This window comes from Neoarius graeffei, chromosome 12, assembly GCF_027579695.1.
Source record: "Neoarius graeffei isolate fNeoGra1 chromosome 12, fNeoGra1.pri, whole genome shotgun sequence".
Lineage (NCBI taxonomy): Eukaryota > Metazoa > Chordata > Actinopteri > Siluriformes > Ariidae > Neoarius > Neoarius graeffei.
In genome coordinates, this window is record NC_083580.1 from 62,642,455 (window position 1) to 62,658,923 (window position 16,469).

General features: G+C 41.7%; 1 protein-coding gene across 1 annotated transcript; it reads left to right on the plus strand.

Moving 5' to 3' along the window:
• Positions 1-12,770: 12,770 nt before the first annotated feature.
• LOC132894970 (syncollin-like) lies at positions 12,771-13,166 on the plus strand. Its single transcript, XM_060935118.1, has one exon. The coding sequence runs from the start codon at positions 12,771-12,773 to the stop codon at positions 13,164-13,166; it is 396 nt and encodes a 131-aa protein (XP_060791101.1).
• The last annotated feature ends 3,303 nt before the right edge of the window (positions 13,167-16,469 follow it).

The following is a 16,469-nucleotide window of genomic DNA, read 5'->3' on the forward strand; positions in this document are numbered from 1 at the left end:
GAGCCCCATGGCCGGCGAGGGCCTTTCTGTGCGGAGTTTGCATGTTCTCCCCGTGTCTGCGTGGGTTTCCTCCGGGTGCTCCGGTTTCCCCCACAGTCCAAAGACATGCAGGTTAGGTTAACTGGTGACTCTAAATTGACTGTAGGTGTGAATGTGAGTGTGAATGGTTGTCTGTGTCTATGTGTCAGCCCTGTGATGACCTGGCGACTTGTCCAGGGTGTACCCCGCCTTTCGCCCGTAGTCAGCTCAGAATCCTCGGCCCAGAGGCCTTGGTCAGTATTTTCAAGACCTCAGTCACGGTATGTCACGATATGGACCTCCCAGCTGGTAAGTAATATATATTTATTGGTCATATTGGTCGCAAGCTGCATGAATATTGTGACAGTGAATTATGTAACTAATTAATACTTTTAAGACATGACTGTGAGAATGAAGTGAAAATGGCAAATAACATGAGAAAATAATCCTGTTTCAACAACTGTCCTAAATAGAAAGGAAGCATTGTACAGCCTTTGTGTTGGTATAATTAATCAATCGATTGATCAATCAATAGATAGATAGAAAGGAAGGAAGAACCATATGAAAGAGAAAGATATGCTGTATAAGAGAAAAACTGAAATAATCTCCCTAAAAATAATTATAGTCGTAAAAGAGCTGTTAAAAAAAAATGATCAGAGACTGAACTGGAAAAGGAAAAAAAAAACAATAACAGTGAAGGGGATCTCTATAAAGATATGCAAGGAATGGGGATAAAGGTCAGAAAATAAGAGGCTGTAATGAAAGGGGAAAAGTCAGGACTCAGGAGATACTTTTCTTGGGGCAAGTTTGATCGGATACGACGGTTTACACACGATGAGAGTGGTAAGATGGCGGCCAGATGGCTTCACTCCGATGAGCCTATGAGCATTCCAGATTTTATATTGAGCTCAGTGATGTCTTTATTTTTTTATTTTTATGGCGGTTGGCGAACAACCTTTGGGGCATTACCCCCACCTTTTGAAAAGGAGTGCGATTTAAATTATTATTTTATTAACCCTGTTGCCCTGAGAAAGTAAAAATGCTTTTAATCACATTTCACCTGAGCTCCTTTGTAGTATATTATTTAAATTCAGTCTTTTGTTTTCTTCAAGTCTGGGTGATATTAGGACAGTGTACTTTTACATGTTCTATAGTTTCTTGATTTCTACAATAATCATAGCTACCTTCAGCATGGTTTCTCCCCATTAAAAACAGTATAGAGGAGACTTTGGAATGGGGGAGACTTGAGACAGTTTGTATTCCCATAAACTAATTTCAACCAATCAGGTTTTAGATTATATCAGTAGTTAGATGTTGCCCCATAGAGTAACCTACTTCTTTTGGAGCCATGAAGCTGGACACTGCAGTAAGGTCTGTGCAGTTCAATATTTCTATCAACCAGAACTTGTATGTCCTACTTCGCCTCACCTCCATTCTATGGTGTAATGCAGGGGTTTTCAAAGTGTGGGAGAGTCAGCCCCCCCTCAGAGAGCAAATAAACAACAGCGCCCCCCCTTACAATTTTTGTTGTTGCTATACTTAATGTCTCATCTCATTATCTCTAGCCGCTTTATCCTTCTACAGGGTCGCAGGCAAGCTGGAGCCTATCCCAGCTGACTATGGGTGAAAGGCGGGGTACACCCTGGACAAGTCGCCAGGTCATCACAGGGCTGACACATAGACACAGACAACCATTCACACTAACATTCACACCTACGGTCAATTTAGAGTCACCAGTTAACCTAACCTGCATGTCTTTGGACTGTGGGGGAAACCGGAACACCCGGAGGAAACCCACGCGGACACGGGGAGAACATGCAAACTCCGCACAGAAAGGCCCTCGCCGGCCACGGGGCTCGAACCCAGGACCTTCTTGCTGTGAGGCGACAGCGCTAACCACTACACCACCGTGCCGCCCCTATACTTAATGTTCCATTCGTATTTTTAAAAAAAATGGTTGTTGTACATATTTTTATTTTTTTCTTTTACACATTTTAAACATCTGTGCTTTTTAAAACATCTTTTTTTTTTACACATTTTAAACATCTGTGCTTTTCTTTTTAAAACATCTTGTTTTACACATTTTAAACATCTCATAGCATCGTTAGCTAGCACCTCTTGGCAGACAACACACTGTGGCAGTGGAGCATCTTCAGATCCAGTCCATGAAAATCCAAACTTTAAATAATCGTGGTCATACTTCCTTCTTTTTTCAGTCCCCCCAGGATTCCGCGGGCCTTTTTTGTGATTGTTGCAGGCTAAAATGTCTGATGTTGCGGGGGGTTTTCCAAAAAATTGCGATGAAAGTTGCGGTGTTTTTTAGGTTTTTGTTGCGATTACATTGCGTGAGGAAATGAAAGTTGCGAGAAATTGTTGCGATTTTCTCTTTTTGTGATTAAAATTGAGTGATATGTTAAATATTAAGTTATTACCGAAATACTATTGATTAAAAAACAAAGACACCGAGAAATGGTCCTATAAACAACTTTACCAATATAAAAGATTACCAGGACTACAAAAATGCAGAAAAATAGGCTTTACTTATCCAAATGCACCTGTTGGTTCAAAAGTTAAAGTGCAGAGAACCTCACAGCACAACATGAAATTACCTTAAAATATAATATAAATGCCTCAGCTTTCATGTAAGAAAAAGAAACTATTAATACTAGTACTGTGTGCAGGCAGTCTCTCCTGAAGACTAAATTAAACAATAATTATAAACTAATAAAATAAATGGCTCAGGCTTCATAGAAGAAAAAAAAACAATTTGAACAGAATCTCACAGTATGATGCTGAAGCTGCCTAAACAATGGAAAATAAAATACCATTTTGGCAAAAATGTTGGCCTCCATTAATTTCTCGTATTAAGTAAAAAATAATGTAAAGTGCACACGGTGCTTCACTGTAAACATCACACACTTTCAGTAACAGAATTTAAGCCTATATAAACACTGACTCGCACATCATGCAATGTTGCCAGATACTGCTGACGTTTTCCAGTCCAAACTATGTTCAAAACCCGCCAAAATGCACTTAAAACCGCCCAATCTGGCAACACTACGGCGCATGCTGCTTCTCTTGAACATATACACGGAAGTAAGGCGGAAGGTAGTTTGTCGACGTCACCTCAAGACGACGCCAATGATTGGTCAAATTTGCGGGAAGGTTGCGGTGATTGGATATAATTGCAACACCGCCCTGAATTCGCCGGGATTGGTTGAATTTGCGTTGAAGTTGCAAATCGCAACATCGCGAAATCCTGGAGGGTCTGGTTTTTTGCTTGGCCCAGACTCTGTCTCCTCACTCACTGTAGCTTTAGGTACTAAAAATCGATCCATTTTGTCTCTGGCAAAGGCTAGCTGAAGTTCGCTAAATGTCCGCAATAGTAACTTGTTCTGGTTTATGTTTCCTCACGTTGCGCCCCCCCGAAGAACTCTGGTGCCCCCCAGGGGAGGCGCGCCCCACACTTTGAAAAGCCCTGGTGTAATGTACACTGGTGAATTTGGGATTTGTTAGGAATTAAAGTATGTAGCCTAGAGTTACCATATATAGTATTATTTATTAAACTTAAATTCTAGGGAAAAATATTTAAGGATTTTTTTTCTTTCCAAAATGGGCAGATAGGGTGAGTTGGGACAGTTCATGTTACAGGTTTTTTTCTTGTGGTTTGCAAACATTAAAATAGTTCAAATATTTTTTGTTAAAAATGTGGGCATGTCCCTGTATGAGGATTAAAGCCCACTTTACACGGGGACAGTCTGAAACAAAAACGCAAAAGTCCGTTTTCGTTCTCACTTTTTTCCGCGTCTACACGACCGTTTTCAAGGAGGAAATCTGCGTCTATACGGTGACGCATAAATGTGTGGAATTCAATTGGACGTGCATGCCAGGCGGCTAGGTGGTGCTGTGAAAGACCTCCGCTATGTCTGCATGCATGCGCAACGTCTTCCGTCTTGTCTGATCTGCACATCTGCGCCGCGAAAACTTTGACTACTCTGGCTATGGTAAGTAAGAAAGTAAGTAAAAAAGTAAGCGCATACTATACCTGCCTCTGTTCATTAACGGTATATGTGCAGATTCGGTATAGATGTTCGAAGGACTCCTGGACATTTATTAAAGCTGCCAGAGCAGCTTGAAGGTCCGTTGGATCTATGTAATCAGACATGCTCTTACTTTTTTACTTACTTTCTTATTTCCCGGGCTGGCATGTACAGTATATGGCATATGTATGACGTAAGCGCGTACCCGACGTGAGCAGATCCGAGCAGAGTTTCGCGTATTGGGTAGTTTAGACGGATATGCAACGGGGGCTGTTTTTAACTTATCCACTCTGGAAGGCGTTTTCAATTTTTTTCCGTTTTTCAGCCTCAGAAACACCGTCCCCGTGTAGACGAAAGGCACTTCCGATAAAATATTTAGTCGTTTTTACCCGACAGCGTCCTCGTGTAAACGGGCCCTAAGTTTCATTTCTTCTTTAGAATGAAACTGTTTTGTCGAGTCTGGTTTTGGGTAAACTGACATTTTTCTATCACCGTACCAGCATTGTGTGTTCATACAGTTCATATGTTACAAGTTTTGACAATAAATAAAAATTAAACATGCAGGCTGGGGTATTTTATTTTTGTTCCATATCTCCCCACTATGTCCCAAGTCTCCCAACATAACATCCCATGTCTCCCCTCAATGTTTGCAAAAAATAATGACAGAAAAAGTGAAGTCTGAAGGCCAGTATGTGTGACAAGCTGAGAAACTAATGTTGTGGTAAGACGGTATAGTAAGTATTCTCTAATGCAATATGAATGTGACGTGACCTACAAAGAATTTCACACAACCTACAAAAGCTGAAAACTTGACTCAAGTCTCCCCACTCTCTTGTACTATTTAACCCTGTATGTCCATATCACATTCTTGAAACAACTTCTTGCTAGCTTCTACTGAGGCTCTTCTAACCCACTTTTCTTTGAATACTATAAAACTGTCTTCTAGTCTTGTCATAATCCCATTGATATTGCCATTTCTCCTTTATTTTTAGCTTTAATCATACTTTTTTAAATTCAACTTTACTATACTTAAAGCTAGAGTAGTAATTTATTTAGAATTATTTTTGTTATATTTCTTGAATTTCTCTTTACATGCGGACAGCATTGAATAAATCAAATGCTCGGACAGTAAAAAAGGAAAAAAAATCCATCTTTGGCAATGGCAGTGCTATAAAAAAACCTGTCCAATCACTGAATGAAATGATCATGAATGAAATGAGGCCTACCTCCCTGCCTGTCTGTCTACCTACCTACCTGTGGCACTCTATCTGTGCACTCATCAGAGGTGGAAAGAGTACTAAAATATTATACTCAAGTACAAGTACTGTTACTCTGATGAAATTTTACTTAAGTACAAGTAAAGTTGGGCGGCACGGTGGTGTAGTGGTTAGCGCTGTCACCTCACAGCAAGAAGGTCCGGGTTCGAGCCCCGTGGCCGGCGAGGGCCTTTCTGTGCGGAGTTTGCATGTTCTCCCCGTGTCCGCGTGGGTTTCCTCCGGGTGCTCCGGTTTCCCCCACAGTCCAAAGACATGCAGGTTAGGTTAACTGGTGACTCTAAATTGACCGTAGGTGTGAATGTGAGTGTGAATGGTTGTCTGTGTCTATGTGTCAGCCCTGTGATGACCTGGTGACTTGTCCAGGGTGTACCCCGCCTTTCGCCCGTAGTCAGCTGGGATAGGCTCCAGCTTGCCTGCGACCCTGTAGAACAGGATAAAGCGGCTACAGATAATGAGATGAGATGAGACAAGTAAAGTTACCAGACAAAAAATCTACTCAAGTAAAAGTAAAAAGTAGATCATTTAAAATGTACTTTGAGTAAAAGTAAAACGTTACTTTTAACAATGGGTGTTTTCTGCCTCCATTGTGTTGTGCAAAAATGAAAAAGAAGAGGAAACAAGCATTGTACACGAAATATGAAAGTGAAATGATGCGCTGAAATCTCGTAGCTTGCCTGTGTGCACTGTGTGTTATTGAACAAATGAAAAGGATTAATAAACCATGCTAGGGGTAACGAAAGGTTGGTTTCAGCACCGAAAACCGTTGCAACCGTTTCAATTCAAACATTATTTGTTTTGCTTAGTATTCCTTTCTGGCCTGTTGGATGTAGAATGGTAGGAGGACTGATCACGTCAGGTTGGCGAGCTAACTTGCTTGCATGATTAGCCAACCGAATAACAGACTAGTTACCGTTATATTACAGTACCAACAGGTTGCTACTTCAACATTAGCAATGCCATCCACTATTTTTGGAATATAACCAGCCTATTGTCGGTTTTACTATGGAAAGGAAACATTATGATGCCAATGACAATACTTACCTCAACATGCTTGCGCAGATTAGACATCGAATTTTTGTATGCCGCAATGGTTGTCTTCTTGGGCACACATAATCTGCATTGCATAATGAAACTGTCACCCCTTTTCTCTACGAAGCTGAAGTGATCACGTATGTAGGGCCAGGGGTGCACTTCATTACTGGAAGAAATTGCGTTTTCTGCAGGGTCGTCCACCACAGGTTCCTCGGTCTCCTCCATGTCCGCCATCGTCTGTGTGAGACTCGCGCACGCGACAACTGTCCTTCCCGTGATTCATTTCCAGAACGCATTTCCCCTTCTCCGTTTTAGCCTTTTTATTTATTTATTTATTTATTTATTTTTACTCAGTAATGGTTGTGATGTAAAATGTACCGAAGTACACTACTTAAAAGAAAACATACTTAAGTAAAAGTACACTCTTTAAAAATTACTTGAAAAAGTATAAGTACACAAAAAAGCTACTCAAGTACAGTAACGTGAGTAATGTAATTCGTTACTTTCCACCTCTGGCACTCATTACACATGACTGGAGTCTTCCAGAAGGCTATACAGACATAATGCGGTCTCTCATGGACCCCCAAGGCTCTCTCTCATTGCCTCATTCTCCAGCAGTAGTCAGGCAGTGCACGTTCATGTGTTTTGGAGGGGTGGCTTTGGAGGGAGACCTGAAGGGAGGGGTGGGATTTTTCAATTGGATACTTTCAAAATCTCACTTACTCTTGCTGGTTTCTCCAAAATTACCTACCCTGCCTTTAACATCAGTAGATATGTTTGGTTACCCTGCTGCTTGCTTTGCATACGTATCTGCTAGCTATGTGAGCTGGAACCCATACAACTTGAATAATAACTCCTGACTTATGCAGATTGTTTACCATTTGGACTATATTGAATACAACATCTTGCATGGCTTTTGACTGTATGTTCTTGAGACTTACTAGAGCTGAGCTGGACTCTGATCCAATTACAATACTTTTAGGTCTTCTGGACAACTGTCCAGTCAGCAGTCTTCCCCATGATTGTGGTTGTGTGTACTAAACTAGAGTGAAAAATACATGGTATTTATACTGTTTTACTCAAACTTAAAATGAAATATATAATTTGAGATACTGGATTTCTGATTGTCATGAACCATCCAATCATCCCGTAATCATCAAAATTAAAACAAAAAGGCTTGAAATATTTTACTTAACATGTAATGAATATAAACTATATGAAAGTTTACCTTTTTAAATTCAATTATAAAAAATTGAACTTCTTCACCTTATTCTAATTTTTTGAGATGCACCTGTATTTCACTGTATTTCATATATAATATATGAAAGTATTTGTGTTTTGACTTTCCAGGCACAACTGCAAAGCATATAAAACTTTGAGCTTGTAAAGTCTTAAAAATGTTTTCAGAAGCAGAATTTTATAATATATAACAGGAAATCATGTAATGGGGAGGAGGAGAACTTGATGAGACTGACCCTGACAAAACAGGCTAAAAATTAGCTAAAAGGCAATCGAGCTCCAGGTCTGTCACCTTCACAGAGATAAAAATAGACACAGTGTACATTATCCACAATGCTGAATTAGTTTGACTTCTGATAATCTCTTTTTGTCCTTTCTGTCTGCAGTGCACAGCTGTGAACGTTCAGATGGTTGTGATAGGTGTCAATGTTGAGGTCACTTTAAACCTGCAAGTCACACATGTGGCTGCAGTGATATGAAAATATCAGGGACGGATCCAGCCCAAGAATCTGACAGATGCACATTTGCAGAAATATTTTCACAAATTTTACCAGATTGCTATGGATTTTTTGTTTTTAAGATATGCTAATATACATTATCAAGTCAACACACCATGCACGACGATACTTCATTTATTAATATCATACTGTTTGAGCAATGTTTCTGTATTGCACACATAAATCACATTTAATAACAATGCAACAAGTTCATATGAATTGGCTGGATCTCTGCAGTCTGCACATTGTACAAGTTGTCTTGTATTGGACATGTGGAAGTTAACAAATCAGAAACAACCAGATCTTCCTGGCATTTCTCATGTGGGACAGAAGCTACGAACTCACTGGGGGCAAAAAGAACCAGGAAATGACATTTCAATTCCCATAGATATGGGGTTTGCAAACTCAAACTTTGGAAAAATAATTCCCTTGGATCTAGGATAGGACCCTTTTCCTAGCATCAACATTTGGCCTACTGGTAATATTTTTCAGAGAAATAGAAATGGCCAAATAAATATTTGTAATTTGAGATATTAAGACATATAATAATAGTGACTGGGATTTGAGAAATTGTCCTAGGAATTAACTGGGAGTGGAACGTTAGCAAAAGACTTGCTGGAATATAGGATAAGGGAATCCCCCCCCAGGTTACCAATTGAGATATTATGAGCCCGCTGAATATTATATGTACCAACACTTACCAGTATTTTTATCACTGTTTATTTTTACAAGGGATATCCTTTCGTTAATGGAGCAATGCATCATACTTCCATTGAAGAATGTACTGTCCCCTGTGGAGCCCCTGTGCTGCAGAGAATGGTGTCTGACACACAGTCCTTCAGTGTCACATACTGTGGTCTGTTTGTGAGATAGTCCATAGTCCATGAGGTAAGATGATGGTCCACCCCTGTGAGCTCCATCTTACTCCTCAGAAGAGTCGGCTGAATGGTGTTGAAGGCACTAGATAGAGCAAAGAACATGATTTTAACAGTGCTTCCTGCCTTTTCAAGATGAGAGAGAGATCTGTGAAGCAGGTAGATGACTGCATCTTCCACCCCGATGCCTGGCTGGTAGGCAAACTGCAGGGGATCCATAGCTGGCCCCACCAATGTGCGGAGATATGCCAGAACAAGTCTTTCCAGAGCCTTCATCAGGTGAGAGGTCAGTGCCATTGGTCTATATCCGTTTAAATTGGTGGGGTGTGCATAATTGAAAAATTATGCAATTTATAAAGTTTTTTCGAATGGACTTTGGGAAAAATAGTTTCTTTTGGAAACAGCACCCATCCATTATCTGTGGCCACTTATCCTGCACAGGGTTGCGGGCAAGCTGGAGCCTATCCCAGCTGACTATGGGCGAGAGGCGGGGTACACCCTGTACAAGTCGCCAGACCATCGCAGGGCTGACACATCGAGACAAACATAGGTGTAGAATTGGGTATGGATGGTATGGACGTGTCCCTACCAATATCAAACTATGGTTGAAATGTCCCTACCAATATTTCTGATTGAAGAAAAAAATCACACTCCGTGCGTGGTACACAAATTGTTATTGTAGGTTTCCACTGGGCAAAACACCATGCAAAATTCGCTTATGAATATTCGCTCTGGGGGGCGTGGTCGTGAAAACAGCAAGCAAGTTTGGCTACCATGTCAATTAGCATGTGCGGTTGCAGTGCAGTGACCGGCTGCTAGCTAGCAAACTGTCCTTGAGGAATGTAACGTTAGACTAGCTTGTAAAATGAATCAGTTAACAACATTTCATATTCACTGTGTAAAAACGACGACAACAACATACGAATATGACTGTTTTCTAAGTTTGTGTGGCATGTAAATAACAATCCGACTTGATACTGACAACAACTGGTGTTCATTAAGGTCACAAAGACATTATTAAATCATATCAAATTGTGCTAATGTTGGCTAATATTGCACCGAGTCTTGCTTGTGAAGTGCCTGCAAACTTTAGCAGCCCGCTAACCCTGAATTTGAAGTGCTTCAGTTAAGACCTGCAGAGCCCTGACCAAGTTCGTGTAACATGACACATGTAAACAACAACCCGATGGTGATGCGGACATTGTTCATCTCATCTCATCATCTCTAGCCGCTTTATCCTGTTCTACAGGGTCGCAGACAAGCTGGAGCCTATCCCAGCTGACTACGGGCGAAAGGCGGGGTACACCCTGGACAAGTCGCCAGGTCATCACAGGGCTGACACATAGACACAGACAACCATTCACACTCACATTCACACCTACGGTCAATTTAGAGTCACCAGTTAACCTAACCTGCATGTCTTTGGACTGTGGGGGAAACCGGAGCACCCGGAGGAAACCCACGCGGACACGGGGAGAACATGCAAACTCCGCACAGAAAGGCCCTCGCCGGCCACGGGGCTCGAACCCAGGACCTTCTTGCTGTGAGGCGACAGCGCTAACCACTACACCACTGTGCAGCCCCATACAAAATGTCTGACAAAATAATTTCCGCTTAGAATATAAACAATCTGGCGAAATGACAGTAGCAATTTGTGAAAAATGCTATAATAATAATTCTTGAAAAATAAAAAAGATACATTCTTACTCACTCACTCACTCACTCACTCACTCACTCACTCACTGTCAGTCAGTCTAGTTCAGACTAGGACATGGTACTGTGCACAAAAAACAGTTTCAAGTTAAAAAAACAGAAAATATTCAGAAACAGTTTGAAAGTTCAGAGAGCAGTTCAATGTTCAAGAACAGTTCAGTGTTCATTTTCGGGGGTCTATGTCAGCTGCATGTTGTCAGCATCTTCGTTCGTTTTCCTGGTTTTCCCAGTCTCTGTGAACTGCTTCGGCGCCCTCCCTCACTACTGTGCACCATCCGGCCCGGTCATTCGCCAGCTTCTCCAGCTGCTGATAGCTGATACCCGCCAGGCCCAGACGACGTTTTACAGTGTCCTTGAAACGCAGTTGCGGTCGACCATGGGGCCTTGTCCCCTCCTTCAGTTCAGAAAACAGCAGGTCCCGCGGCAGTCGTTCTTCAGACATCCTGATGACATGTCCGGTCCATCTGAATTACGAGTGGGTAATCATAGCTTCCATAGCCGGCATATTCGCCTGCCTCAGGACTTCAACGTTGGTAGTACTGTCTTTCCAGGTGATACCCATCAGCCCGCGGAGATGGCGTTGAACCAGGACAGTCAATCATCGGACATGTCAGGCATACAGGGTTGACACCTCTAGTCCATATAGAAATGTGCTCAGCACTACAGCTCTGTAGATGTTTAGCTTCGTGTTCAGTCGTATCAATTTTGCATTCCACAGCCGATCCTTTAGGCGTCCGAACGCAGCTGAGGCGGCCTGCACCCGTGCGTCGATCTCACTATCCATGGAATTATCATTTGCCACTGTGGATCCCAGGTACGTGAAAGTTTCAGCTTCGACAAGTGGCATTCCACCCAGCAGGACCCGTGGTGGGGCACGCGGCTGTCCAGGTGCCGGCTGGTAGAGTACCTCGGTTTTCTTGACATTTATGGTCATACCATAAGCACTGGCCGCTTTGGCAAACTTTTCTAACAGCCGTTGAATACCGTCCAGCGTGTGTGCCACCAGAGCAGAGTCGTTGGCGTAGAGGAGCTCGCGGATACACTTCTTTCAATCAAATTCTTATTCAAATTTGATTCTTACAATCAAATACTTTAATTCTATATTTTGTTGCTTTTTTTGTATTTTTTGGGGGTTTGTTTTTGAGTAGTTTTTATTTTGTCCTCGGTTGGTTCAGCAACACGCTCTGCCATTTTGTTTTTCTCTACTCACAGTATATGAGCTGATATCCAAATAGTAGAGTAGTCAATCAGAGAGCACGATTGCTCATATCCAGTGAATGTGGATAGAATAATTCCTGTTATCACATACTGTATGCTATAGCAGCTACAACCCCAAATCAGAAAAAGGTGGCACGGTTTCAACATACCAGCCCAACTTTTTTGATTTGGGGTTGTATTTCCCTCACCAGCCTCTCTTTGTCTCTTATGAAGTCAGTAAGACAAAATGCAGCTTGTCATGTGACTAAATCTCTGTCTACACGAAAAGGCATACACGGAGTTTTCAAAAATCTTCACTTTGCCCGGAGTTTTTTTAAATATTCGTTTTTGATGTGTTTTCATGTGGATGACAGGCCAAAACGTAGAAAAATATCTTCGATTTAGCAGATACCCGGCTACGTGTGGACGGGGTCTAAGAAACTGCAAAGCGCAAAGTTATCTGTCCTGAAGATCTTCTTATGGAGCTTTGCACATGTATGCCATGAGTGTCTGCCAGACAAATCCTGTGTAAAATCTCACAAACCTTTCCTCAATATGGATTTACATTAAAAAAAATTTTTTTCAGCATTCATTCTACTCATTCTATGAAAGTCACTTAGCCCTGTGTATCTGTACACAAGTTACTGGAAAAATCAAACTTGAGGCCAGAAAGTATTTATCTAATAGTTAATAAATAGAATAGAGTACTTAAATCTGTGTACATAAAACACTTTTTTTAGATTAAGATAAGACGTTCCATAGAAAATATGTTGAAATTCTCATGAAAATCCTCCACCCCATCTGTTGATATTCACACACTGATGAGTGCTTTGTGTATATAAGCATGCACTAAACCACTCACAGCCCTTACACATTGAAACCATGAAGGTTGCTTTTGCTCTGCTTCTCTGCGCTTTGTGTTTCCTGGGCCTGGATGCTCAATGCCCAGAACCGAACACCCTGAAAGACACTACGGGCAATAAGATCTGTGCTCGCATGTTTGAAGACAGCAACTACTACTATGATCAAAGCTGTGGGGGAGAGTACATCGATGCCTATCCAAATGAAGATGTCCCTATCATTCCATGGCGCTGGAACAACCGCATTTCTTCTCTGGTGGTGAACAAGCTATGCTCCCTCACTGTGTGGTCTCGTGTCAAGAAGAATGGAAGCAAGAAAAGGTTTTCTTCTGGCATCGTGTACCGCCTTAAAGATGTGCAGCAGGGCCTGTTCGGAAACTGGGAGAATGACATCTCTGCATATTACTGCGTATGCTAGATGCTGCTGAAGCAACCAGAAGAGGAGACTGAAAATCAACCACTGACTCAAATAATCAAATGAATTAATTGTGCAATCTGTCAGATGAAAATGTTCAGACTTTAAATGTTTTCATGTTGAATTAAACATTAAATCTGTTTCCTCTGCAATCTGACCTGATGCATGGATGCTCTATTAGTAGACAGCTTCAAAAGAGATACTAATTAGAAATCCTGATGAATTGCAAACATCACAGAAATGTCTTATTCTGCAAATGTGAGGTATGAAAAAATGGGCAGTTTTTTGGAAGGCTCAGGGATGTCTAGGTTTGTCTAAGGGATCAAGCTGAGTTGTGTGACATCTCTGTAGCACTCTTGCGCTCCTTACTGTGTGTAGAACAATAAATATTGGCTATGAAGCAGCTCACAGTTAAAGTTGAATCCAGACCCTTTCAACAGTTCGCAGCTGCAAGCTAGCAGAATCGAGTTTCTTGCCAAGTACATTCTCACATACAAGGAATTTGATTTGATGATTGGTGCATGAACAGGTAAGATAGAAGAATTTAGCAAAAGACAAAAGAAGCTTTATACATTGATTAAAAAATAAGAATCTAAAATATAAAAAATTTGAAAAGTGGACAAATTTAAGGGTGGCACGGTGGTGTAGTGGTTAGCACTGTCGCCTCACAGCAAGAAGGTTCTGGGTTTGAGCCCAGCGGCCGGCAAGGGCCTTTCTGTGTGGAGTTTGCATGTTCTCCCCGTATCTGCATGGGTTTCCTCCGGGTGCTCCGGTTTCCCCCACAGTCCAAAGACATGCAGGTTAGGTTAATTGGTGGCTCTAAATTGACCGTAGGTGTGAATGGTTGTTTGTCTCTATGTGTCAGCCCTGCGATGACCTGGCGACTTGTCCAGGGTGTACCCCGCCTCTCGCCCATAGTCAGCTGGGATAGGCTCCAGCTTGCCTGCGACCCTGTAGGACAGGATAAGTGGCTACAGATAATGGATGGATGGATAATGAATCCATGAGTTCTTGAAGTCCAAGCTGTACAGTATGTCCCGGAATGTGCAAAAATAGGTCACATGATGAAGATGGAGAAGAGTCATGATATGAATATGTGAGAAGAAGAGAATATATGCAATGGGTTAAATAAGTAGCCAATTTAATAAACAGTGGTATAAAAAAGTGCCAAAACAGATGAATGCTTTCTAGCATTAGCTGCATTTAGTTCTAACAATAATATTATTTATCAGCAAGCTAACATGGTGTGGTTAGCAGTGTCGCCTCACAGCAAGCCGGTTCTGGGTTTGAGCCCAGTGTCCGACGGGGGCCTTTCTTTGTGGAGTTTGCATGTTCTCCCTGTGTCTGCGTGGGTTTCCTCCGGGTGCTCTGGTTTCCCCCACAGTCCAAAGACATGCAGGTTAGGTTAACTGGTGACTCTAAATTGACCGTAGATGTGAATGTGAGTGTGAATGGTTGTCTGTATCTATGTGTCAGTCCTGTGATGACCTGGCGACTTGTCCAGGGCACCCCGCCTTTCACCCGTAGTCAGCTGGGATAGGCTCCAGCTTGCCTGCGACCCTGTAGAAGGATAAAGCGGCTAGAGATAATGAGATGAGATGAGCAAGCTAACATGGCGTGGTTAGCAGTGTCGCCTCACAGCAAGCCGGTTCTGGGTTTGAGCCCAGTGTCCGACGGGGGCCTTTCTTTGTGGAGTTTGCATGTTCTCCCTGTGTCTGCGTGGGTTTCCTCCAGGTGCTCTGGTTTCCCCCACAGTCCAAAGACGTGCAGGTTAGGCTAATTGGTGGCTCTAAATTGACCGTGTACCCTGCCTCTCGCCCATAGTCAGCTGGGATAGGCTCCAGCTTGCCTGCAACCCTGAACAGGATAAGCGGTTACGGATAATGGATGGATGGAAGCTAATATTACCAGAGGAGTTTATAAGTGCTTGTCAAAGACTTTGTAGCATCTTGTTTTTTATGGATTACATAAATGGTATTATTTTCAGCATTCAGTCTACTCATTCTATGACCGTGATCTAACCCTGTATATCTATAGGCAAGTTACTGGCAAATTGCCTCAAGAGCAAAATTAAAGTCAGAAAGTATTTATCTAATAGTTTAAATAAATATAATTGATACAGTACACCTATGTACTTAAAACACTTTGTTGAAATCTGAAATGATGCATGGATGCTCTACTAGTAGACAGTGTCAAAAGAAACACTAGCTAGAAATCCTGCGAAATTACAAATACAAACATCACAAAGATGTCTTATTCTAGTATGTGAGGTATGAAAAAAATGGGCAGTTTTTTTTTGAAGGTCCATGGATGTCTAGGCTTGTCTAAGGGATCAAGCTGAGTTGTATGACTTCCCTGTAGCACTCTTGCGCTCCTTGCAGTGTGAAGACCAATAAATGAATAAAAACAGTGGCTAATGAGGTAGCTGACATTAAAGTCCGGAGGTGGAATCCAGACCCCTGTGGTGAGATCCACAACTCTAGTGCCACTGCTGACAGGCTGTGAGACAAGTGACAAAAAGATCTGACTTTTTTCTCAAGTCCTTTGAGGGTGTGTATGCACATGACAGAAAAAGAGCTCTCTGACAGGTTTTGTTTCAATCCCAGATCCTATAACACTCAAATGATTAGAGATCTGCATGAAGCTTGCATTTTCTTTTATAGGTTTAAGAGAAATGTTTTATACATTTTAGAGAAGTAGTGAAATCATGCTTAGATTACTGAGTCTTGGATAACAGGTAAATATTTGGAAGTGGAGAGCAGAAAAACAGACTGTATCTCTGGTGACTCTGGCGAGCCACAGGCTCTTAGTAACACCCACTGAATTGGTTTCTGGCAGACTACATATCGAGGACATACTGAGCTGAAAAAAAAAAGTATAATTCGGTATTTTTTCTCTGTATCAGGACATTACCTTGTACTATTAGCTCATAATAACCATGAATTTAAAAAAAAATGAACATCACTCCATTTTCTTTTTCTCCATCCATGATAGATAGACTCAATAGAAGGTCACACCACATGAAGTCTGGGACTCACCTATGCAGTCTGATATGGGGGGAGGAATAAGTGCTAATTATGAGAGGAGGCAACCTTTCCCATCCCTCCAACCCACTTAACTCCTCAGTGTCTCCTCATTTGCTTCTGTAACATTGGTAATGTGAGCTTCGTATAACCGACAATAAAGCTCAGTTTCTGTAGTTGGAACCTCGGACATTCTTGGAGCTTCTCTGCGGTAAGTCTGTCATCAAACCTTAAAAAATGTTCTTCATGCAGAATATGGAAGGTATAAGTGGGTATGTGAATT